This window comes from Actinia tenebrosa, unplaced genomic scaffold (genome assembly GCF_029948245.1).
Source record: "Actinia tenebrosa isolate PJP-AT-01 unplaced genomic scaffold, QUT_ActTen_1.0 PGA_scaffold6__47_contigs__length_16458017, whole genome shotgun sequence".
Lineage (NCBI taxonomy): Eukaryota > Metazoa > Cnidaria > Anthozoa > Actiniaria > Actiniidae > Actinia > Actinia tenebrosa.
In genome coordinates, this window is record NW_028292583.1 from 6410507 (window position 1) to 6435871 (window position 25365).

A 25365-nucleotide genomic window follows, 5' to 3' on the forward strand; every position below is an offset into this window, starting at 1 on the left:
TCAAGAGGTAAACAAGAGAAAGCATTTGATTTTTTCATTGCTTTCAACGCAACACTTCTTGTTTTAAATGGTTTAAATTGTGTTTTAAAAATTTGGTTTCTTTTAGGGGGAAAAAATGAGCCACAACCAAGCCCAAATTTTAAAAAAATATTTTAAAAAAAATCATTTCCACCCTTTTTATATCAGAATACCCTCTTCTTCCCAACCCCCCCCACTCCCGGAGTAATTTCTTATCTGATCAGACTTTTTTCTATCGTATTCTTTAAAAAATCTTTTACATTTCACTTTCCTATTCCACCTGATCTTAAAGACACTCTTACACCATTTACTGTCCCAATTGTTATCACCTATTAAAGGGATAAAAATTAGTTTTCAGCGTGATGAGAGATCTCATTTAAGCACTTCTATATAAAAAGAATTGAAAAAATCATTTGTTTAAGCACAATACTCAACTTTTGTGTGTGTAAACCTTGTCAAGTATGAAATGACACTTAAATACCTCAAACATTGGTAATGAAGCCATTGGTATATATACCAGGCTTATTACGCCTATCGGTTCTCGGTATTCATGCAACTATCACATGAATTATAGCTAGGGATAGTAAAAATTTAAAATGGCACATTGAGAATAATATAATTAGGATTTCTAATAACTAAGGATATCCAATGTTATCAAAGGAACCCAGTAAACCTTAGTTAATAGTAAGTGAGTGCCAATGTAACCGGCGGCAAGGCGCTCAGCTATGAATCAGATTGCAAGTGGTTTTGACAAAAGAATTTATTGAAAAATTCACACAACTTTACAATACATGAAAAAAAACGGGAACGAGATTACAGGATATCTCTAATGAAAACAAGAAAAATATTTACAATGAGATAAAATAAATTTATAGCTTATCTAAATAGCTAAAAAGTTATGAATAAAATACAGTTTTGCTGGATATAAATAGAAACGGAAATACGTAAATTACGTCACAGGTAATTTGAATATTGCATACTGATTAGCAGTGTTTACAATACGCGAGTGAAAATTACTAGGTTGCAAAGTTTAATGTACAAGTCGGTAAACCGTTTAAAATGAACTAAACCAATGGAAAAAGCAATAGGAAAAATTGACTAGAGGTTAACTATGGCTTTAGGTAAGTATTTTAACCTTTGTTTATGACCAACTAAGAATTACACGGTTTACTGAACACGCGGTCGCGACAATGACCTTGAGTGTAGAGTTTAAGTAGCGAACAAATTAAAGGTTGGAAAGAAAAGGTCTTTTATCCCGCAGTTAAGGCTATTTATCGTAGTAAAAAGGTTAAACAAGCGAGTAAGGCGGTAGCGATCCTATAGTAAACGTTTTAAAGAGTTTAAAAGACAAGATACACTCAGCGTGATTACTAAATTACTACTGCGTGAATAACTTTGTACTAAATTACGCGCTAATGCGACTAGAATTACAAAAACATGAAACGAATGCTTAACAAATATATAGATAATCTAAGCTATAAAATATAATGACTAGTTAACGATATTAACATAGATTTGTCCTAAATCTATCCTAGGTATAAGTGTAAAAGGCTTCAAAGATTCATACCTTTACATCGTAGAGAATTCCTTGTCTTGATATGTGCAACGTCTTCAAGAACTTTTACTACACTGATTTAAGCTTAGTTTGGGCCTATTTTTATGGAAAAACCTGCATTCTTAAGACCTTACACATCCTATGCAATGTTGCACGCCCTAGGCGCAAACAGGATGTCCCAAACACGAACTTACGTAAACAAGCGCCAAACCTAGGCATGACTCACTGTAATGTAATTACGTACGGAAATTATTTCTTGCTTACGCATTTTCCACGCAAACAGTTAACTAAAGAATTACATTCCTATGTGTACACGAGGCATTCCTAATTAAAAATATAGATTTATGACTAAATAATTACTGTCCAAAATAGTGTCTTTTGACTCTGTCACATATGGGAGTTACCCTCATGAGGAATTACTAATTCTAAGGTTGTATCTATAGACATGAAATAATATCCCTTGAATTCATGATCAGCTGAGTTAAATATAATTATTATATAAAGCCCTACAAATAAAAAGAAAACCATGTCTTGAATAACATTAATTTGGAAGCCATATCCTTTACGGGTAACTATCCTTTTTGGACTGAAATCAAATTTTATACAGAAATTGCAAACCCTGCTTTTCCCATTTTCCAAAACAGGGTACTGCAACTACCATTACAATATTTAACCAACTTCGTGATTGCTCAATAGCAAGCTGTAAAAAACTACAGGGACTGTGGAGACACGGGGAAGGGGGGCCATAATTAAGCTTCCTACTTATCCCTTTTGTATACTGGTCCATTGTATTTTCCAATTGGCCCTCTTTTTCCCCATAATAGTCTCCAATCTAACCCCTCAGAGCATTCTGAAGGGGCTTCTTATCCCATTTCCCAGGCAAAATTGTACCCATCAAAGTCTAAGTTCAAATCCCATAATCCCACCCTACATTTTGCTCAAATCGCAATTCCATTTCCATTGTTGGTGATTTTGTTATGAAAAGCAAATTCCTCATTACCCTCTTTCCAGGATACTGTACTGCCTTTGTTCTATTTCAATACATTTGGACATAATTCTCATTTGACAATGAAATTTGAAGCATTTTATTGTTTCTAATTAGAATACTTATAGCATCATTATTACTCTAATAAAATTAAATTATCATGCACTATATCTCATTACTAATAATAAGGCACTTATTAAAAATGCCATTAAATAACCATGAAAACTTACTGATCCTTTCAATGTTTAATGCAACTTTTAACAAACTTTTAACATTTTATTTCTGAATAACTTATAAATTTATTTTGTATCATTTAATACTAATTTTTTTAATAAGTATCATGAGCATGGCCTATTGCTGAAATATAAAACTAGAGTAATTCCAATAAACATGGGCACTATAAATTACCCAAATAGACTACAGTACTAGACGCTAAACGTTTGGAGTCCTTTTGTTTGTTTGCATGCATATTATAATAAACACTATAAATAACCAGCCAACACTATTGGGGAGGAACGTGTGAATTTTATGTGAAAAGTATGTGATAAATTTCACACACTTTTTCACATAAAGTCATGTGAAAAGTGTGTGAAAGTTTCATGTGAATACCATGTGAAACGATGTTGTCCTTTTCACATGTTAAAAGTGTGTGAAATGTATGTGAAATACACAAAGCAAAAAACTACAAAAAACATGTGAAATTCATGTGAAATCAAAAGACCACATGAAGACCATGTGAAATAGTGTGTGAAATGTATGTGAAATACACAAAGCAAAAAACTACAAAAGACATGTGAAATTCATGTGAAATCAAAAGACCACATGAAGACCATGTGAAATAGTTAAGTGAAACCATGTGAAATACAAGTGAATAAATAAGATTACACACACACCCACACATTCATTTCACACATGTGAAAAATGTGTGAAAAAACATGTTTACCATGTGAAAATGATCAGAAAATTAAAAAAACCACACCTGTAGATGTTTGATCTGTAACTTTAATGTTATTGATAAAATTTCAAAAAATATCTATACATTCTCAAAATCATTAAAAATATATAATATATATATATATCCACACTTATGAATCCAATAAAATTTCAAATCTATGCATGTTCATAATTCAAAATAATTATATATAATAATCCCAACAACAATTCAATAAAATTTGAAAAATCTAGAAATTGAATACTTTTTAAATAAAAATTGAATGTTTTTATATTCAACTTAGCTCATGCAATGATAATGTAAAATTATTAAAAATTCAATGAAATACAGCCATTTTTGATCCAGTATGTAGAAAAATATGAATTTTAAAAATCATGATAATGAGTGGCAGAATTGATACATGGTCTATTATATATGTCATATAAATCTGTTTAAAAAAGAAAGTCCAAACTTGTCTTGGCTATTCTCCTACGCTTAGTGGGAAGGGGCTGTTCATCATGGAGATCATCAGTTACTGGTACATATGCATAACCCTTGTACCTTTTACATGGCTTGTTGGGAAGTGTAAGGATGGGACACTGTGTGGGGGATGGTATGGTGAAATCTTGGTCATTTGTTGGCGGTGTACCTGTGGTGGTAGTGTGGTTGTTCGTGGGGGTGGAGGTACAGGAGGTTGCAGTTTGTTTGTTAGTAGGGGTGGCAGCAGCATGTTTCTTTGTATTATTGGTGGTTGCACCGTGTTTGTTAGTATGGCTTGTTTTAGTGTGCTTGCTTGTAATGGTGGTAGCACTGTGTTTGTTGGAAGCGGTGATTGTAGTGTGCTTGCTTGTACTGGCAGTGGCACAATGTTTGTTTGTAGGGGTGGCAGTAGCATGTTTGTTTGTACTGGTGGTGGCACCGTGTTTGTTAGTAGGGGTAGCAGCAGCATGTTTGTTTGTACTGGTGATGGCACCATGTTTGTTGGTAGCGGTGGCAGTGTGTTTCTTTAAATTATTGGTGGTGGCACCGTGTTTGTTAGTAGGGATGGTCGTAGTGTGCTTGCTTGTAATAGTAGTGGTGGCAACATGTTTGTTGGTAGATTGAAGATTGTTGACCAACAGCTGGTTCTCAGGCCAATAAAAAGTCTCTCCAACCTGAGAAATACATAAAAGTGAATCAAACATTATTATACTCTGATTCAATCTAACTGCTTTTCGTTTATAGTACTACTTATATACACTGTTATTCTACCTTTATTTCATGGAAGAACTTCTTTCTGTTTGGTGATTCCAAAGAAATGTTCTCACTCCCAGCCGGATACATTGACTGTAAAATAAGCTTTACAAAATCACCTGAAAATAATTAAAAATTTGTATCACCAATATTATTTAAAATAAATTTAAACACAAGAAAAGCAATGCAATAGGGGCATGATGAGATCCATGGCTAACTATATTGTTCACATTATCCTAATTTTTCAATCTCACTCAAATTTCATGTCTCTGTTCTTTTAAACCCTATGCCTGCTAGCTAGCCAGAAAAATCATTTATATATTCCATGTTACATGTAAGTAATGTATAATATTTTATACACATTCAATTTGATGACATACCATTTTCTTTTGAGTGCCGTAAGTATGATGCTCTTCCAATTTTTGTTGCCCCATGCATCACAAGAAGGATATCACTGAAAAAAATTATATACATAAATAATTTGATTATGGGAAGATTGAAATGCAGGATATCAAATTTATAAAACTCATGATCATGAATTGTTATATTTTAATGAGCAAAAAACAATAGAAGTCATGACCGTGAAGAGTAGTGTTGTATATCTGATACAAAATCATGCATCCTGATTTTGCATAACCTTTAGATTAGATTTTCTTGGCCACATTGACTTCTATAATCATCAGTTAACAACAGATTTATAGTGCAGACAATTCATGAACCATGAAAAGCTGGAATAATAACAAAACAACTGCAGGCATTCATGATCATATTTACTATTGCTCTTATAATATAAAAATTATACTTACGAAGAACAAAAGTTGAAACCAGTTTCTTCATCTGCCTCCTATGTCTAGTTCTCCTGAAATATTGTCTTTCACTACATCTACAATGGCTGTAATTTTGCCCTTAGGTCTATCACAGGCATCGTTTTTGTATTTATTGAGCTAAAAAAAACCCAGAAGAATTGGTAACCAATACAAAATAAACCAAATATAACCTCTGAACCACAGTACTAGGACCGTGAGGCGGAGTACAGTTTTTCTGTAATTACGGTTTCCCTCTGTAAATAAAGTGTATCAATCTAAAGCTACTAGTGGCTCTCATATTATACAAATTGATGTTGAATTTATTACCTGTTTGGCACGTTTCCAGTGTATAGTGTTCTTTAACATGTTCCGTCTATACCTTAGGCTCTCAGCCAATCTTTTTCTTATTTCCCTTTTATTTTCCTGGCCATCTAGTTCTGGAAGGGCAGTGGTGATCTAGGATAAATAAATAAAATAAAGTTTAACATATATCAAAAATGTATCAATTTAATATATTTCTTTTCTTGATAAATTTTGTAACTGTAAAATATTGAGCATAATAAATTTGTATTTGTATTTATTTGTATTAGGAAGGTTATAGGCAATAGGGTCAATGGGAACTCTATAATAATAATAATAATATAATAATATATATGGCTTATACAAGTCTGTTCTAAGCGCTTAGTAACATAACGTTAAAGGAATAAATAAATAAGATAGATAATTATAAAGAAAAAGCTAACTTAAATAAATGAGTCTTGAGTTTAGATTTAAATAAAGATAAACTGGAAATATCTCTAATTGAACAAGGTAGAGAGTTCCAGAGGAGCGGAGCAGCAACTGAGAAAGAACGTTGACCATGTGACTGGAGATTATAATATTTTGATATGAGAAGACCACGCCGCTTTGTTTCTTTCCTACTACCAAATTATGAAAGGGCTGTGAACATGTGGACTTGACCGGATACTACAAGTCAAATAGTGTGTTATCAGGTTTCTCAAAAATATACTTACATGCTTGAACATTTTTTCCATTTGCTTGGATAGAATCTCGCTTAGTAGGCGGAGGCTCTTCAATGCGTGTACCTTATGGCCATTCGTCTTTTTGATAAAATTGAATTCTCGATTTATTAAATTTGGCCCCAATTTTCGATTTTTTTATTAATTAAGATTAAACTTTGAATTCCATTTTTTCAATTTTAGAGTTTTTGTTTAAATAGTTGAAAAAATTGACAGATACAGAGAGCAAAATCCCACACCTTATGGCCATTTAAGGTTTTAGCAAATTAAATTATCTTTTTAGTTTTTGGTTTCTTTTTTTTTTTTTTTTTTTTTTTTGCGCTAAAAAGACTATCACTTCGATCATCCCCCTCCCATTTTACCGACTTCAAAATGACCAAAATCAAACTAATAATGAGGTAGAATAAATCAATCAAATGATCAAAACATGAAAAAGATGATGAAGATGATCTAAAGAATAACCGTAACTTTTGCAAATACGCAAAATGTACATTCGTTTACCAGCCTAGGCTAATAAAAATGATCAAATTGGTAATCCCAGTTTGTAGGATCACCAAGGAAAACAAGGCCCAACAACTTTTAAGTTAAAATACATTTAAAATACATTTAACTTGTTCAATGTCATAAATAGCAACAGGCAAAGATGTTTCTACCTTGCCTTTGACAATGATCTCTTTAGTTTTAGTCAAATTAATCTTCATATGATTATTATTTGCTCATTCCAAAATATTATTAACTTCCTGACAAGAATGGTCATACTCCTGGTTAACTAAAGTACTAAGGGGCAATAAATCATCGGCATACTTCACAAGTATACAGTCTTTTGACTAAACGTTGTCGTTGATCGGATCATCCCTACTCTCCTAGACCGAAAAGGATACAGAGAATACAGTGGATACAGTGGATACAGTGGATACACTAGGATACACTGAATACACTAGGATACACTGGATACACTAGGATACACTGGATACAGTAGATACACTGGATACACTAGGATACAGAGAATACAGTGGATACAGTGGATACACTAGGATACACTGAATACACTAGGATACACTGGATACACTAGGATACACTGGATACACTAGGATACACTGAATACACTAGGATACACTGGATACACTAGGATACACTGAATACACTAGGATACACTGGATACACTAGGATCCAGTGGATACACTAGGATACACTGAATACACTAGGATACACTGGATACACTAGGATACACTGGATTCAGTGGATACACTGGATACAGTGGATACACTGGATACAGTGGATACACTGGATACAGTGGATACAGTGGATACAGTGGATACAGTAGATACACTGGATACAATGGATACACTGGATACACTAGGATACACTGGATACAGTAGATACACTGGATACACTGGATATACTAGGATACACTGGATACACTAGGATACACTGAATACACTAGGATACACTGGATACACTAGGATCCAGTGGATACACTAGGATACACTGAATACACTAGGATACACTGGATACACTAGGATACACTGGATTCAGTGGATACACTGGATACAGTGGATACAGTGGATACACTGGATACAGTGGATACAGTGGATACAGTGGATACAGTGGATACAGTAGATACACTGGATACACTAGGATACAATGGATACACTGGATACACTAGGATACACTGGATACAGTAGATACACTGGATACACTGGATATACTAGGATACAGAGAATACAGTGGATACAGTGGATACACTAGGATACACTGAATACACTAGGATACACTGGATACACTAGGATACAGTGGATACAGTGGATACAGCAGATACACTGGATACAGTGGATACAGCGGATACAGTGGATACAGTGGATACAGTGGATACAGCGGATACAGTGGATACAGTCGATACAGTCGATACACTGAATACACTAGGATACACTGGATACACTAGGATCCAGTGGATACACTAGGATACACTGAATACACTAGGATACACTGGATACACTAGGATACACTGGATTCAGTGGATACACTGGATACACTGGATACACTGGATACAGTGGATACAGTGGATACAGTGGATACAGTGGATACAGTGGATACAGTAGATACACTGGATACACTAGGATACAATGGATACACTGGATACACTAGGATACACTGGATACAGTAGATACACTGGATACACTGGATATACTAGGATACAGAGAATACAGTGGATACAGTGGATACACTAGGATACACTGAATACACTAGGATACACTGGATACACTAGGATACAGTGGATACAGTGGATACAGCGGATACACTGGATACATTGGATACAGCGGATACACTGGATACAGTGGATACAGCGGATACAGTGGATACAGTCGATACAGTCGATACACTGAATACACTAGGATACACTGGATACACTAGGATCCAGTGGATACACTAGGATACACTAGGATACACTGGATACACTAGGATACACTGGATTCAGTGGATACACTGGATACACTGGATACACTGGATACACTGGATACACTGGATACACTGGATACACTGGATACACTGGATACAGTGGATACAGTAGATACACTGGATACACTAGGATACAATGGATACACTGGATACAGTAGATACACTGGATACAGTAGATACACTAAGATACACTAGGTTACACTAAGATACACTGGATACAGTGGATACAGTGGATACACTGGATACACTGGATACACTGGATACAGTAGATACACTGGATACACTGGATACACTAGGATACAGAGAATACAGTGGATACAGTGGATACACTAGGATACAGTGGATACACTAGGATACACTAGGATACAGTGGATACACTAGGATACACTAGGATACACTGGATACATTGGATACACTAGGATACACTGAATACACTAGGATACACTGGATACACTGCATACACTGGATACACTGGATACATTGGATACACTAGGATACACTGAATACACTAGGATACACTGGATACACTGGATACACTGGATACACTGGATACAGTGGATACAGTGGATACAGTAGATACAGTAGATACACTGGATACACTAGGATACACTGGATACAGTGGATACACTAGGATACACTAGGATACACTAGGATACACTGGATACAGTGGATACAGCGGATACACTGGATACAGTGGATACAGCGGATACAGTGGATACAGTGGATACAGTGGATACAGCGGATACAGTGGATACAGTGGATACAGTCGATACACTGAATACACTAGGATACACTGGATACACTAGGATCCAGTGGATACACTAGGATACACTGAATACACTAGGATACACTGGATACACTAGGATACACTGGATTCAGTGGATACACTGGATACACTGGATACACTGGATACAGTGGATACAGTGGATACAGTGGATACAGTGGATACAGTAGATACACTGGATACACTAGGATACAATGGATACACTGGATACAGTAGATACACTGGATACAGTAGATACACTAAGATACACTAGGTTACACTAAGATACAGTGGATACAGTGGATACAGTGGATACAGTGGATACACTGGATACACTGGATACAGTAGATACACTGGATACACTGGATACACTAGGATACAGAGAATACAGTGGATACAGTAGATACACTAGGATACACTGGATACACTAGGATACACTAGGATACAGTGGATACACTAGGATACACTAGGATACACTAGGATACACTAGGATACACTGGATACATTGGATACACTAGGATACACTGAATACACTAGGATACACTGGATACACTGGATACACTGGATACACTGGATACACTGGATACACTGGATACATTGGATACACTAGGATACACTGAATACACTAGGATACACTGGATACACTGGATACACTGGATACACTGGATACACTGGATACACTGGATACAGTGGATACAGTGGATACAGTAGATACACTGGATACACTAGGATACACTGGATACAGTGGATACACTAGGATACACTAGGATACACTAGGATATACTGGATACATTGGATACACTAGGATACACTGAATACACTAGGATACACTGGATTCAGCGGATACAGTGGATACAGTGGATACAGTGGATACAGTGGATACAGTGGATACAGTGGATACACTGGATACAGTAGATACACTGGATACTCTAGGATATACTGGATACACTGGATACACTAGGATACACTGGATTCAGCGGATACACTGGATACACTGGATACAATGGATACAGTGGATACACTAAGATACACTGGATACACTAGGATACAGAGAATACAGTGGATACAGTGGATACAGTGGATACAGTGGATACAGTGGATACAGTAGATACGCTGGATACACTGGATACACTAGGATACAGAGAATACAGTGGATACAGTGGATACAGTGGATACACTAAGATACACTAGGATACACTAAGATACAATGGATACAGTGGATACACTAGGATACAGTGAGAGAGCGGCATCATGCACGATAACATAAAGCATACCGCCAGGACATTATAATCAGGCATACATGAAGTACTTACCAAAATGAACGCTGGCAAAAATGTGCTGGCGCAGCTGGCCGTTACGCATGCGTACTTGTCATCCGGGCAATTGTATGTCTTGATGTAAATCAAGGCTACGTGGCAGAACAGTGTACCATAGAGAGTTAGAAACTCAACTTTGAAGCTTTCTAACTCTAAAACGCAAAGGGTTTTGGACTTACTTTTAGAGGCACAAGCCTCTGCTATACTTCAATTATTGCCCTTCTGGTTTTTATTGAATTTTACTGCATTTTAAGACAAAAAAACCATGATGAGTCAGGGCCCTCCACCGCCAGGAGCCGGCTACAGGTAAGATGGCGGACGTCTGAATTTCGAGCAATGTTAGGTTTCGGTGATAAAAATTGTTTTAATCATAAACTTTCTCATGAAGGAATCAACCATTTGATGGCAATCTCAAGGGAGGCCAACAGAATGGACCTCAGGCGCCTTTTCCACCACAACAATTTACCAGTAACATGTCGAATGGACAAATGAACGGTGTATTCGACAATCGTCAGCCTCAGTTTCCTCAACAGATGCCACAAAAGGTATACACAGATAAAAGGAATTCGAGCTTTTCAAAGTGTTACGGCTGGTGCTGTGACTTTTGGATAGCTCGTCTAATGTCGAAGAAAATATAACAATGATATGACGTACGAAGTTACACGTAGTGTTTGATAAAACTATGAGTCTTTGTGAGCGACAACGTAACTATTTCAAATCTATTCATGTTAGATAATAATAATAAACCCATGCGATGAATTTTATTGGAAAATGTGATAATAAATAATAGATCTTAAATTCAAGCTTTGGAAAGTGACCCTTGTCATAATCGTTTGCAAATCCCCATTGAACTGGAATAAAATATTTCAATGGATTTTTTTGTTGTCTGTTTTTCACTTGTCTGTGACCTCAGCTTTTTTAAATCCCACAATTGAAACTTGATATTTATTATCTTACCCTAATATACCCAACACTAAAGGCAAATCTTTATTGGGACTGTGTTTATTTTTTCAAAGCAGATTGATTGGTAATGAATAATGTGTCATTTGTTTTGTTAGGGTGGTTTACCTTATCAGACTCAGCAAATGCCACCTCCTGGTGGTCAGCAACCACCAAGATCACAACCCCAGCAACTTCCTCCAACATCTCAATACCAACAACAGCGACCTCAACAACATCCATCACACCAGCAGCAACGACCAGGAATGCCTCCTCAGCAACCTCCTACATCACAACAGCAAAGACCTGGCATGCCACCACAACAAAACCCATCACAGCAGCAGCAACGACCAGGAATGCCTCCCCAGCACCCTACTACATCACAACAGCAAAGACCTGGCATGCCACCACAACAACATCCACAACAGCAGCAGCGACCAGGAATGCCACCACAACAACCTCCTACATCACAACAGCAAAGACCTGGCATGCAACCACAACAAAACCCATCACAGCAGCAGCAACGACCAGGAATGCCTCCCCAGCACCCTACTACATCACAGTACCAACAACAACAAACCCCTGGTATGCCTCCACTACAGCAGCGACCAATAATGCCACCACAACAACCTCCTACATCACAACAGCAAAGACCTGGCATGCCACCACAGCCTCCAACCTCTCAACAACAACAACAGCAACCTGGTATGCCACCACATCCATCACACCAGCAGCAACGACCAGGAATGCCTCCCCAGCCTCCAACATCACAACGTCAACCTGGCATGCCACCACATTCCCGGCCACCTATAATGAGTTCCCAGGTAGGTTAGGTGTCTAATAAGGTGGTCTTTGGTTTTAAGGTGGCTGACTACTTTTGAATATTCGATTTGAGCCCATGATGTGCACTCGCTCAAAAACTGCTGAATAATTTTCACGATTTTATTGAAGAACCATACATGTTTTGAACTTCAAGAGGGCAAAACCCTCAAACCCCCTGCACATCGTGGACTCAAATCAAACGCTCAAAAGTAGTCATAACCTTAAAACAACTTTTATCAGTATTTTATAAATATAGTGTAAGTTACGTGTTCTGAGAAAATTACTCCTGTTTCTTCCTTAGTTTCGGTTTTATGATTTTTTTTTTGTACAAAGCTTGATTTTCGTTATTCTTATTTGAAAATTGTATAAACACATTTCATTTCCGAGTGATCTCAAAAACAAGCTCAGGACACCCCATTTTCCTTTGCATTTTTGAAATCAGCTTTAGATTCAGGTTAAAGAAGTTTCAATTTTCGGTTTATTATTTACCAAAGTAGTCAGCCACCAGAACTAGTCATTTCAGAACATGCCATAATAAAAAAGGTTTTCATGTCCTGAGAGCCAGAATTTCTTGGTGCCTTGGCAAGACATTGATTCTTATAGTTTTTAATCCATCAAGCTCACAGTTTTTGAAAACCAGTTTGATGAAGAGAAACAAAAATAGCTGCTTAAACATTGCTTACTTCATATTTATTATGACAGATAAACCAACAGATGCAGAACCTAGATATAAATGCATCACAGAGTTCATCAATGTCAATGGGATGGTCCCAACAACAGCCTGCTAGACCCCCCATGCCGTCATACCCACCAATGCCAACAGGTGGACCTGGTCAACCTGGTCCACCTCAATCAGGACTCACTATGAACCCTCCATCATCCATGGCAGGGCCACCAATGATGCCTGGAATGGGGGGACAACCTGGTATGCCACCAACATCATACCCTGTTTCTCAGGTTAGTTATTCTGTACAACCTATACCATAGTCCGGTAGCTACAGTCTCCATCATTGCCAATGGTATGGTCACAGCAACAGCATGCAAGGCTCCTATTGCAAGGGCATAGCCAAGGGGCAGGCCCCCTCCCCTTGTGGCAACAAAATGGCAGCTTTTTGTGGAATTTTATGCAGTAATTTAAGTTTATTTAATGGTAATTTTTTAAAATAAAATGTAACTAGGTGGGTTTTATATTTTTTTCTTCTTGTAAAGTCTGATGGAATGTAGGCCTTTTTTTGGTTTGGCACTTCGGGGGAGCAAACAAACTTGTGGATTTTTTTATTCCCCTCTCCCCTCGCTCCCACTTTGGAAAACCGTGGCTGCAGCCCTGCCATGCCAAGTTTGTTGATAAGTAATTTCACATTGATTTTGGTAGAGTGGTCACCATGGATATCCTAGCTCTGGACCAAGCCATCCTGGTCAAAGGCCTCACATGGCCGGTCCTGGTATGTCTGGCCCAATGGGTCAACCTATGCAGCAGCAGAAGAGAATTGATCCTGATCAAATGCCCAGCCCTGTAAGTATCCAGCTATTATCCATGCAAACAATGGTTATAGGAGAATGATAAGTGGGGTTGGGGATTTGGAGGGGGGTTGGGAGGGTGTCTCAAAGCTGACATTTTACTTTACTAGTGATACCCTATTAGTGCTTGTAGCTTATTTTGTTTTAGAATGCAGGATACATTATTATTTGTACAACAGAACATGTGTCTTTCTCTTTCTAGATACAAGTGATGAAGGATGACCAGGAAACGCATAAAGACGGTCCATTCCTCACCAATACCAGGGGTAGGATACCTCCTCTTGTGTCCAGCAAATTTGTGGTCAAAGATGATGGTACGTTCATGTTGACATTCATGGTTACCTGCAATTATCCTCATGATTCATTTTCAAAGTAAAAAAGTGAAAATTAGGAAAAGCAGTGTAGTAATATAAGAAAATGCATAATAGGTATTAGTTACAAGCCCATCCCACATGGCTTACTGGCTCAACTCTCAGTGTAGTAATATATATTATATATCTGTAGAGAAAACCATAGATTTTTGATTTATCTATTTTGAATTTCTTTAGGCAATTGTAGTCCGAGATTCATGAGGAGTACAATGTACAATGTTCCTTGTAATAAGGACCTTTTACAAGCCAGCGATATCCCTTTTGCTGTTGTTATCACACCCTTTGCTGAAATACCTATAAATGAGGTAAGTTCACACAAGCCAATGAAAACAAATGTGGACTTTCTTTATTTCAATGACGTTTGCTTGAATTAGTAATGTCATATTATTAATTATTAGGAAAGTGATATATCAGCACTTGAGTGTTTGTTGCAAGTGGCCTATTCTCATGTACCTTCCCACAGTTCCCATGTTCCTTATGTTTATTTTTATTTATTTTTAATTTTTTTGGATCGATGGTGAAAATAGAGTTCTGAAAACAGTGGTGATGATTTTCTCCATTGAGCCTGTGTTTTAAATGAATTAACCAGTCCATATTAACCAGGCAAAAATGTTTATTTCCCAGGGATATCTACCCGTTATCAACCATGGTGTCAATGGCCCAGTGCGTTGTAACCGCTGTAAAGCATATATAAACCCTTTTGTACAATTCATTGACGGAGGCAGACGATTTGTTTGCAACATCTGTTCTTACTCTACAGAAGGTAACAATTTACTTTTTTTGGTTTTTTCTTAGGGGAAGTAGTTGAAATTAGTGCTTATTTTGTATCGTTTGGATCTTATAAAAAAACTATAAAGATAGTGAATCAGGTGAAGTTGCTGGAGAGGACTTTCAGCCCCCCCCCCTCCCCCAAAACCAAACTCCCTCAGTGTTGTGGTTTGCTTGTAATGTATGGTTCTGATCAGTTGCCTAAAGTTGAAGTCTGTTCACTACTAAAAGGAATTGTCAAACCAATGACATAATTAAAACTTATTAAACAGTATTAAAGCTTTATTAAATTGTTTTGTTTACATTTTAGAATATTTTTGAGCAATCATGATAAGATACTACAGATCAAACAAAGACCGAATCATCATATTACTGCATAAAATGTCCTCAGCACTTGGAAAGCAATTTCAAGATATTTGTTTTTTGGATAATCAAGCCTGCATGAAGACTTAATTTAATCAGACTTTGAAAAATAGTAGCTGGATTTATAGCAGCCAAGAAATCTAGATTCCATCCTGGATCTTATACTGTCTTGGTTCTTATAGTATGTTTTTCATTTGTTTTCTCAGTTCCGTCAGAATACTTCTGTCACCTTGATCATCAAGGTCTAAGGGTTGACTTATACGAGAGGCCTGAACTTCATCTTGGTTCTTATGAGTTTGTAGCCACTACAGATTACTGTAAGGTATGTCACATGCATCTTGAGGTTGTTATTCTAAGAAAAGAATGGTACTCAAGCATCATTTTTTCATTGTTTCATTCAATAATCAGCTTAGTCAGCTGTACTGTGTGTTATTAGGATTAAGCAAAATGTTTAAACTAAAATATAGAGTTTATCGTGCTGTGATTGGTTGAGTGACCAGTGATTCTGAGATGATAATCACTGCTCAAGTGGTGATAATGGGGTTCCCAAAGTGTGACAGAGTGAAAGTGATACTAAAACGTTTTTTATCCTGAATTTTGACTTTTCTCTGATATTCAAGTCCAAAATTATACTAAATCAATTACTCCCCTCAGGCTCATTGATTATAGTGAATATTTACCTCGCCGCTCGAAGGCTTGAGGCTCTGTAAATATCCCACCGAATATCTCTTCACCTTCAGCAAATAATAACAATATTGTCAGTTGTTCTAACATGACTAAACTCTTGTTTACAGGACCAGAAATATCCTGACCCCCCAGCCTACATATTCATGATAGATGTATCATATCAAAGCATACAATGTGGTATGGTTCGACTATTAATGAAAGAGATTGGTGAATTACTGGACCATTTGCCAAAGTAAGGGATCAACAGTCAACTAACTATGATAAATGAATATGTCACATTCTTATAATAAATTATTATTAATGATTTCATCATTTCTTATGTTGATGAAATAGATTATCACATGCTAATAGTTTGATATCATTTTTATACCCAAGTTTCCTATTATAATATCGCAAACAATTGAAAACGAATGAATAAAAAAAGATTTCAATTTCTTAACATGTAAATAGATTTGTTTATTATGCATTTAGGGTTGATACAGTGACAAAACTTACAGTTTCCAGTTTACTGTGAAGTGACATCGTATCACTTCACCTGATAATATGGTTTTTATTCACTGCTTTATCACACTGCTATGGAACCTACATGTAATTTTTTTTTCCACACATCACATTGGTCTATGTGATAGAGTACAATATATGTACATATTATTATATTTTGTGTTTTTCTTTGTATTTTAGAGAGTACAATGATGAGCAGTCAAGAATCAAAGTTGGTTTTGTGACATACTCAAATCATTTACACTTCTACAACATTAAGGTATAAAGTGGTATTATAACATCTTTGCTTCTTGATGATGATGATGATGGCAATCAAACGATCACTGAGAAAATAAATGATGTTTCTTATATATCATCTTGATTACATTTTATTTTTTCCAGGAAAACCTAGCCCAACCTCAAATGATGGTAGTATCTGATGTAGAAGATGTATTTGTCCCTCTATTAGATGGATTCCTGGTAAATGTTGAGGAAGCAAGAAGTGTTATTGACAGCTTACTGGAACAAATCACCACCATGTTTGCTGATTCAAGAGACACAGAAACTGTTCTTGGACCTGTAATTCAAGCAGGAGTAGAAGCTCTTAAGGTATTTTTTAATCAGCCTTCAGTAGCATACCGAGAGTATGAGAGTCTGAGGGCCCTCTCACTCAATTTTGTGTTACAAGATTGGTCCATGCTCTATTTAAATCACTGTACTTCTCTCCCCTCAACTGGAAGTGTTGTATGATTACTCTAAGGATGTCTGGTTTGGGTGCTATATACAATCTCTAATCAGAAACCACATGGCTCAAAAGTATTTGTTAACCTTGTCAATCAATTGAGCACAGTGTTCATAAAACATAATACTTAACTGACATTAAAGAATTTGTTTACATAATAAAGCGGTTTGTGTTATAGTGGATATAGAAATATAGATAAGTTATAGTGGTTGGGAACGAGGTTATTCCGGGCAAAAGACCGTTGGAATTAAATTCAGAAAAATTAATTTCCGACCTCGCTGGGAATCGAACCCATGACCTTTGGAATTGTACTACCGATGCTCTATCAGCTGAGCTAGAGGTCAGACTGAGAGCAGGCTGGGGTGAAATAGATGTTAGGTCGCTGTAATTATGATGCAAAGATGAGAGTATGTGTTATAGTGGTTTCATTGTAGTGCAGTAATAAAACTATTAGGAGTTTCTCAGGAGACCAATTTCATTTTAGGTTTTTTTATTTTCTAGTCTGCAGGAATAGCTGGAAAGCTCTTTGTCTTCCACTCATCTCTACCAATCGCCGAAGCTCCTGGAAAATTAAAGAATCGAGAAGATAGGAAATTACTGGCCACTGACAAGGAGAAGGTACGACTATCACTATCCAAGATATACCACCTAAGATTAATTTTAAATTATTTGGATAAATGGGGAATGAACAAAAGAATTACTTAATTATTTGAAAGCATATGAATAGATAATTAGGAATGAGTAAGTAAATAGATGGAAAGAATGGGAAATGAAGAGTTTTACTATATATTTTATGCTGTCTTTGAACTGCATCACTGCTATTTTCATAAACATGCAAACTTACTAGCTGCGAACTGTACGATGAAATTTGGACTTTTTGCTGTCAATCAAATCTAATCAGTCAGTACTATTCTTATTTTTGACTGCCAGCAAGGAAAAACCAAATTTGCAGCTCACAAGCTATAGAGTTAGCACATTTATGAAAATAGAAGTAAATGTTTTAGTTTATGATAAGTAAGGTCAGATATCAGACATGCATTTTCTATTTTCCAGACCATTTTGGCACCACAGACAAACTTCTATGAAACATTAGCTAAATCCTGTGTAGAAAATGGTGTAACAGTGGACTTGTTTGTGTTCCCTAATGCCTACATAGACCTTGCTACTATTGGTTGTGTAGCTAGTCTGACTGGAGGACAGATCTTCAGATATTCTTACTTCAAGGTTTGTCAAGATAAAATCTTTCTTACTTCCTGGCAGTACTTTCCCCAAAGTCAATTTACTTGATAGTCGTTTTGCCCAGAGGCGATTCTCCTAGGCCCATTTGTATGAAGGGGGGATAGTGCTATCAGACAGATAAATCCTTTCCAGTAGATAAATGTATTGGTTAACAGCATTGACTTTTATCTACTTGATAAGGATTTATCCTCAGAATCAAAAACTCCATTTAACTTGATGATTTTAAAAGCTACTGATCCATTATGAAATATTGTGGGTGAGACATCCACCACTTAATTCCAAAAAAACTGTTATCTATTGTTAAAAAATTCATTACTAATTCATTAAGGAAACAAAATAGAAATCATGACCATGAAGGAGCTTTTATATCTGATATAAATTTGTCATCATGAGTTTTTTAAGCCGTTTAATAAACTCGCAGATCCTGTTTTATCGGGTCCAAAACCACTCGGCTGCGCCTAAAAACTATGGTTTTCCCCTTTACTTCTCTTGATACTTTCTTTTGTGTTCCACTATAAATGCTCTTAGTGTACTTTTTAACTAACATCATCGTCGTCATCATCTTCATCATCATCACCATCATCATTTTCATCATCATCTTCATCATCATAATCATCATTTTCATCATCATCATCCTCATCATAAAAAATAGCAAGGGGCAGATCCAGGGTGGATATTTTTGGCTGGATCTACCCCTGAGTAGCTCAAGAAGAAAACCTTTTCATTTATTTTATAGGTATTTAGTATTAAGAATATTCATTGATTATCGTAATAGGAAGCTTCACATGGCCAACAGTTCCGAGAAGACCTGAAGAAAACAATCGAATGTAAAATGGGTTTTGATACCGTCATGAGACTTCGCTGTAGCTCAGGTAAACATTATTTTATTACTCTGTTTATTTGATTGGTCATTATCAATCTTGTATCAATCAATCCATCAGTCACACATCGAGTTCGAACTGTGTGATGAGTGAAAGCAGGTTTATTTTAATATTAGCCATTCTGACGTGTAGCAGAACTGGATGGAATTTGTTTAGCAAGTTCACCGTGGAACTGTTTTAGGGTACATATTTCCAAGATGGTTATTCTAATGGTTATTAAAGAAAACTCGCAGTGCAAGATAATTCCAACTTAAACCCAGTTTTCCCCTCAATATCGGAATGGCTGATAGTTAATTGCTTTCATACTTCACTTGAAAATGTGCCAAAACGTTGGTCACTATCACTGAAAAATGTCTGATTCTTAGGACTGTTGAGAGGAACTATGCTTTATTCATTTGTATTCCATGTAGGGTTACGCCCAGTGGATTTCCATGGCAACTTCTACATGAGTAACACAACTGATGTTGAACTGGCAGGCATTAATCCACAACAGGTGAGCATTGATATTATCTGTAGAGGGCTAAAAATAATGGCTGTTCGGTCAGTCACAGGTCATGATCAGGGCTTAAAATAACTGGGACTTGTCTGGTCAAATCTTTGCATTGCCATCATTTTTACCATTAATGTTTTAGTTAGAAATAAGGTATGACTAAGCTAAAACTATTTTGGCCATTCATCATGACCAGCCACTGATCATCCATTATTTTAAGCCCTGTTTCTGGCTCATTGCTACTGGTCAAAAAGAACAGCAAGGCAAGGATTCAACTGGACAAGTTCCAATTCTTGGGGGACATTGCCCAATGACCAGGCATTATCTTAAGCCCTTCTGTGCTTTCTTGACCTACTGAAATTAATGTCAGTAACTTACAGTATTCCAAATCAACAAAAGAATTAACTTCGTAATTTATTAAATATCTGTTTTCTTTGCCTTAGGCTATCGCAATCGAAATCAAGCATGATGACAAGCTACAAGAAGACAGCACAGCTTACTTGCAGTGTGCATTGTTGTATACATCGGTCAGCGGTCAGAGGAGGTTACGGATTCATAATCTGGCATGCAATACCTGTACACAACTGTCAGAGTTGTTCCGATGCTGTGAAATGGACACCTTTGTAAATTTTGTATCTAAACAAGGTAATAACAGGCTCGAATAGGCCTCGAACATGGAATATTTTTTATTGAATTTATAGAATTCTCTTTGTTTTTTAAGGATCTGATGTTATTGAATATTAGAAAATGAAATTAAAATACTAAAAAATATTCAATAACAATGAACAAATGAAATATGTATTTTAGTATGATTATTTGATTGCCCTTAAACTATCGCAGGGCTAAAACAAATCATGTATCTAATACTTCTATGAAATTCTTTTATCCAAATGAATGATCATATATTGACGACCCACTTAATAATTCCATTGATGTTTTACTGATCTTATTGTGATTAATGTGTTAAGGTTAATAATATTCTTTTGCTATTTGTTTGTCTGTTTTTCAGCCGTAAAACAAGTCCTCACAACAGTGCCAAAGGACATCAGAGAGCGGCTTATCAACCAATGTGCTCAAATATTAGCATGCTATCGAAGGAACTGTGCTTCTCCTTCTTCAGCTGGGCAGGTAAGGAAACCTTATAGTTCAATCACAATGAGCGAGTATAGGCAGTTAAAAAAATGTATTTGGCTTTATTCAAGTAGTATTTACAGCACATGATAACATTTCTAAGTCACGTTTTTCTTCTGTACAGTTAATCTTGCCCGAGTGTATGAAACTATTGCCACTATATGTGAACTGTATTATCAAAAATGATGCTTTGAGTGGAGGTAAGAATAGCTTAATCTTTAAAAACCTATTTATTTGGGGGGGAGGGGGGTGGGTAATATTTGGAAAAGACAACAAAGTATTTTCCCACCCCCCTCCCCCATACACTAATAAATGAAAGCCCCCTAACACAAAATGAATGCTATCTTTTTTAGGCTCAGAGATGAGTTCAGATGATAGAAACTGGCTGATGAGAAAAGTCCTGTCGATGGATCAGTCGTTATCTGTTCCTTTCTTCTACCCAAGACTATTCCCCGTGGTAAGCAATCAAAACAATGCTGATCACAATGTAGCCCCTCCTCGGCTCAGGCGTGATCAGGTGTTATGTTTTCCCATTTCAGACCATGAGTCATTCCCTAGAGTATCATTCCTTTCCTTAATGGTTTCGCTCGGTGGCACATGAATATGGATACAACTCAAACAAAGAATCGTATACTCAAGAGAATGACACTTGGTCTGAAATGGGAAAACATTACACCTGAATGTGTCCCAGCTAAGGAGGTCTATTGTCCTTGTAGTACTCAGAACGACCACTCAGGACAAAGCTGATTACCCTGAAATTCTCCTTAAAATCAGAGTCCTGGTATATTTGCAGAGATAAACAATAAGATGAGCTGTATACACTAACAATCTTTATTTTCGAATAAAAAATAGTCAATAAATTTATATCAATTATCTTTTTTTAGCATGACGTTGATGTTGAATCAACCGGTCTGCCTGAGCAGATCAGATCTTCTATGGAAAGAATGTCAGATAATGGAATGTATATTCTAGGTATGTTTACAGATGATTACAAGTCATGTATTACGCTGTCTGTAGATAGAAAAAGCATTCCATGTTAAGGGGGGGAAAAATCAGGTGTTGTTGATGGCCTATACCCCACGAGGGGTGTACAGGCTTAGGAGAATGTTAAGAAAAAAGCAAAGCAGCAGATTTCCAGTGTATTTGATAGGGTTTTTCCATGGTTTTCCTTGTAGATAATGGAATTGCACTATTCTTATGGGTGGGTCTACAAGTTGACCCTAACTTATTACAGCAAGTATTTGGCGTACCAACCATAGGACAAGTTGATATCGAGATGGTGAGTTTCTTTCTAAATGTGACACATCTAAATGTAACACAATATTGGATAGCCTTGGAAAACCAAGTAGTGTATTGACAAGAGCACTCACCTCTTATCAAGGCGAGCTGGGTTTGATCATAAGATTTACTTGTTGGTTCTTTCCTGTGCTTTGAGTGATTTTCTCTTGGATCTCCGGAAAAGGTAAACTTTTAAATTCCAATTGGAAATCATTGGATGAAGAGCTACTCAGTAGAAATGCTACTGCCATACCCTATTTGTTATTTATTTATATATTTTATTTTATTTGTCTTGTTAAGAGACATTTCCAGCTTGCTCATAATATTTTCCCATTAATTTTGTATCATTCCCTATTCCCCAACTGTTCTTTTTCGTTTCCCAGTACAAGTATTTCAAAAGAATAAGGATGACGTGGTCTGTTATAGGATGTACAGATTAATAATCATTGCATTTTTATCTCCCAGACGTCATTGCCTACCCTTGAAAACCCTCTGTCTTCTCGCTTAAGAGGCATTATTGAAGAGATCCTCCAAGAAAGACAGCAATATTTGAAGGTACACTATTACTGCATCATGACATCGGAAAAAAAATATATCCTTCTCAAAATTAAATTGGTGATTGACATACCAGTTTTGAGCACGATTGCCTTTGTTTATAAACATCACATCCTTTAATAGGAAAAAAAAAGTCCTGTTTGTCTATACATCTATACACTCAATTCCAAAGTCATTGTCACGTTCAAAAACATAGAACATAGAAACTGAGACCAAAACATTACATGGGAAGTACGTTCATTAGATGTATCTAGTGATCTAGTTATCTAGTGATACAAGCGTGCAATATTCATAAATTGTTGCACTGCTTCATAACGACTGTATATCCTAAAAGATTACATCAGAGGATAATTATGTTATTTTCCAGAGTACCTTTCGGTCTCAGCTCCTACCTTCTATATTTTAAACCTGACAATTATTTTGAGCGCTAGACATCACGTGGTATAAGACGTGTTAGATTGTGTTACGGTCACCAAGAAGTTCGGACATCGTTCCCGGATTTCCAAAAATATCATTTCTCTAACTTGATTGAAGCTTTTCTTACTGCTGTTTAGAAAAGTAACTAAAGAAATCGAAGAGAATATGTGGACCGCGTAGCACTTATGAAATACATGAAGATATAGAAACATAGATAAGTTGTAGTGCTTGGGAAAGAAATCGACCTGAATTTTCTTTTTAAGTTCAGTGAATTTGTATGGCAATCCGAGAACAATGTCCTAACTTTTTGGTGACCGTAACACAATCCCACAGGTTTTGGGCTAGCGCTCAAAAGGTGATTTGAGTGTAGCAATGTGTAGTCTTAAATTTTTTCATTTAAATTTTGTTTTGCAGCTGACAGTTGTTCGGCAAAGAGACAAGCTAGAACCATGGTTCAAGCATTTCCTGGTTGAAGACAAAGGCTTGAGTGCTACTCAACAGAGTTACGTTGACTTCTTGTGTCTCATGCATAAAGAAATCAGAAGCCTTCTCAATTAAATCTTACCTACAACAGCTTAATTTTTAATGCATTGCAATACTCGCATTGCCACAAATCTAAATCGTTTATGTAGTGGTTGGAATCAAAAGAAAACACTGCGCATTAATATCAAAACACTTAAATACAAAACTGTACACAGAGTCAATTTATATTTGTTCCACCTTTTGGGCATCTTGTTTTATGTAAGCCACAGGAAGCCCAAAAGGTCAGATGGTTAGTAGAATATCATGTTCAAAATCAGATAGTGTTTAACACGAACAATAATATAAACTAAAGTTCAAAACGGACATTTTTGAACAGAACACCATTCCAAGTAAAGCATATTTTATTTGTTAGATCATTACAGTAAAGTTTCAAGTTATTTTCTAACCAATATGAATTAATAATCAAATTTGGAATCTCAAAGTGTTTATCATTTCTTTATGCTCCGTTGTCAATTTTGAAGCCTGGGAAGTGTTTTGCGACTTGGAGCTGAAAGCATGTGTAATGAGAAAGGGAATGAAGAGAGAGAAAGGCAATTGGGAATAAAAAGGGGAAATGTGTGCATTGCCAAATGAACATGAAATGAGACAACATTGATTCTAGAAAAACGATGCTAAGGAGAAATTAATTAAGACCCCAATTAACAACCTTCCTAGCCCCTCGTTCCCTATTTTCCTACTTCTAAATTCCAAAATTCACCAATAACTCTGAGATGAAAACATTTGCAATAAACATTGCATCAGTGCCATCTCGTACCCAGAGCCTACGTTCTTCTTGGTCAGCACCAAGAAACGAGTTTTTCTCGGTGCTGACAAAGAGCTTTACGTGACGTCACTAAGTAGACTTTTAGACGATTTTATTCTTCAGTTCAAAGAAATGTTGCCAAACACCTCTTTAGTTCCGTTGTTTAGCTAAAATTGTTCTAAAAGGAATATTGAAATGTTCAATCAAAGTCGTGAAAATGTTAAGAAATATGAAGGTATCAACCGTTCTGCATGCCCCACTATTTCGCAACGCGCAAACGATCGCACCCTTACATCAATTAACTGCTTGCTACTTA

General features: G+C 36.4%; 2 protein-coding genes and 1 long non-coding RNA gene across 4 annotated transcripts; 1 reads left to right on the forward strand and 2 right to left on the reverse strand.

The window, feature by feature from the left end:
- Positions 1–912: 912 nt before the first annotated feature.
- LOC116297580 (protein transport protein Sec24C) lies at positions 913–24728 on the forward strand. 2 transcript variants are annotated; one of them, XM_031705835.2, is made up of 24 exons: positions 11186–11389; positions 11472–11628; positions 12142–12846; positions 13547–13801; positions 14217–14357; positions 14565–14676; positions 14911–15038; positions 15358–15496; positions 16071–16186; positions 16659–16783; positions 17233–17311; positions 17434–17640; positions 18275–18391; positions 18827–18997; positions 19788–19884; positions 20304–20386; positions 20827–21028; positions 21393–21511; positions 21639–21714; positions 21868–21971; positions 22399–22486; positions 22690–22793; positions 23258–23347; positions 24179–24728. In XM_031705835.2, the coding sequence occupies exons 1-24, from the start codon at positions 11349–11351 to the stop codon at positions 24320–24322; spliced, it is 3600 nt and encodes a 1199-aa protein (XP_031561695.1). In that variant the 5' UTR covers positions 11186–11348; the 3' UTR covers positions 24323–24728. The 2 variants fall into 2 exon arrangements, with proteins under 2 accessions (XP_088894845.1, XP_031561695.1); XM_089038719.1 differs by lacking the exons at positions 11186–11389; positions 11472–11628 and adding an exon at positions 913–1139.
- On the reverse strand, positions 3793–4837 carry LOC148905937 (uncharacterized). Its single transcript, XM_089038624.1, has 2 exons — positions 4741–4837; positions 3793–4643 (listed from the first exon to the last, which is right to left on the reverse strand). Exons 1-2 carry the CDS (start codon positions 4810–4812, stop codon positions 3942–3944), a joined length of 774 nt encoding a protein of 257 aa, XP_088894750.1. The 5' UTR covers positions 4813–4837; the 3' UTR covers positions 3793–3941.
- On the reverse strand, positions 5110–6217 carry LOC148905938 (uncharacterized). The gene is made up of 3 exons (XR_016121487.1): positions 5856–6217; positions 5529–5666; positions 5110–5176 (listed from the first exon to the last, which is right to left on the reverse strand). It is a non-coding gene; the product is annotated as an uncharacterized LOC148905938 (long non-coding RNA).
- Positions 24729–25365: the final 637 nt, after the last annotated feature.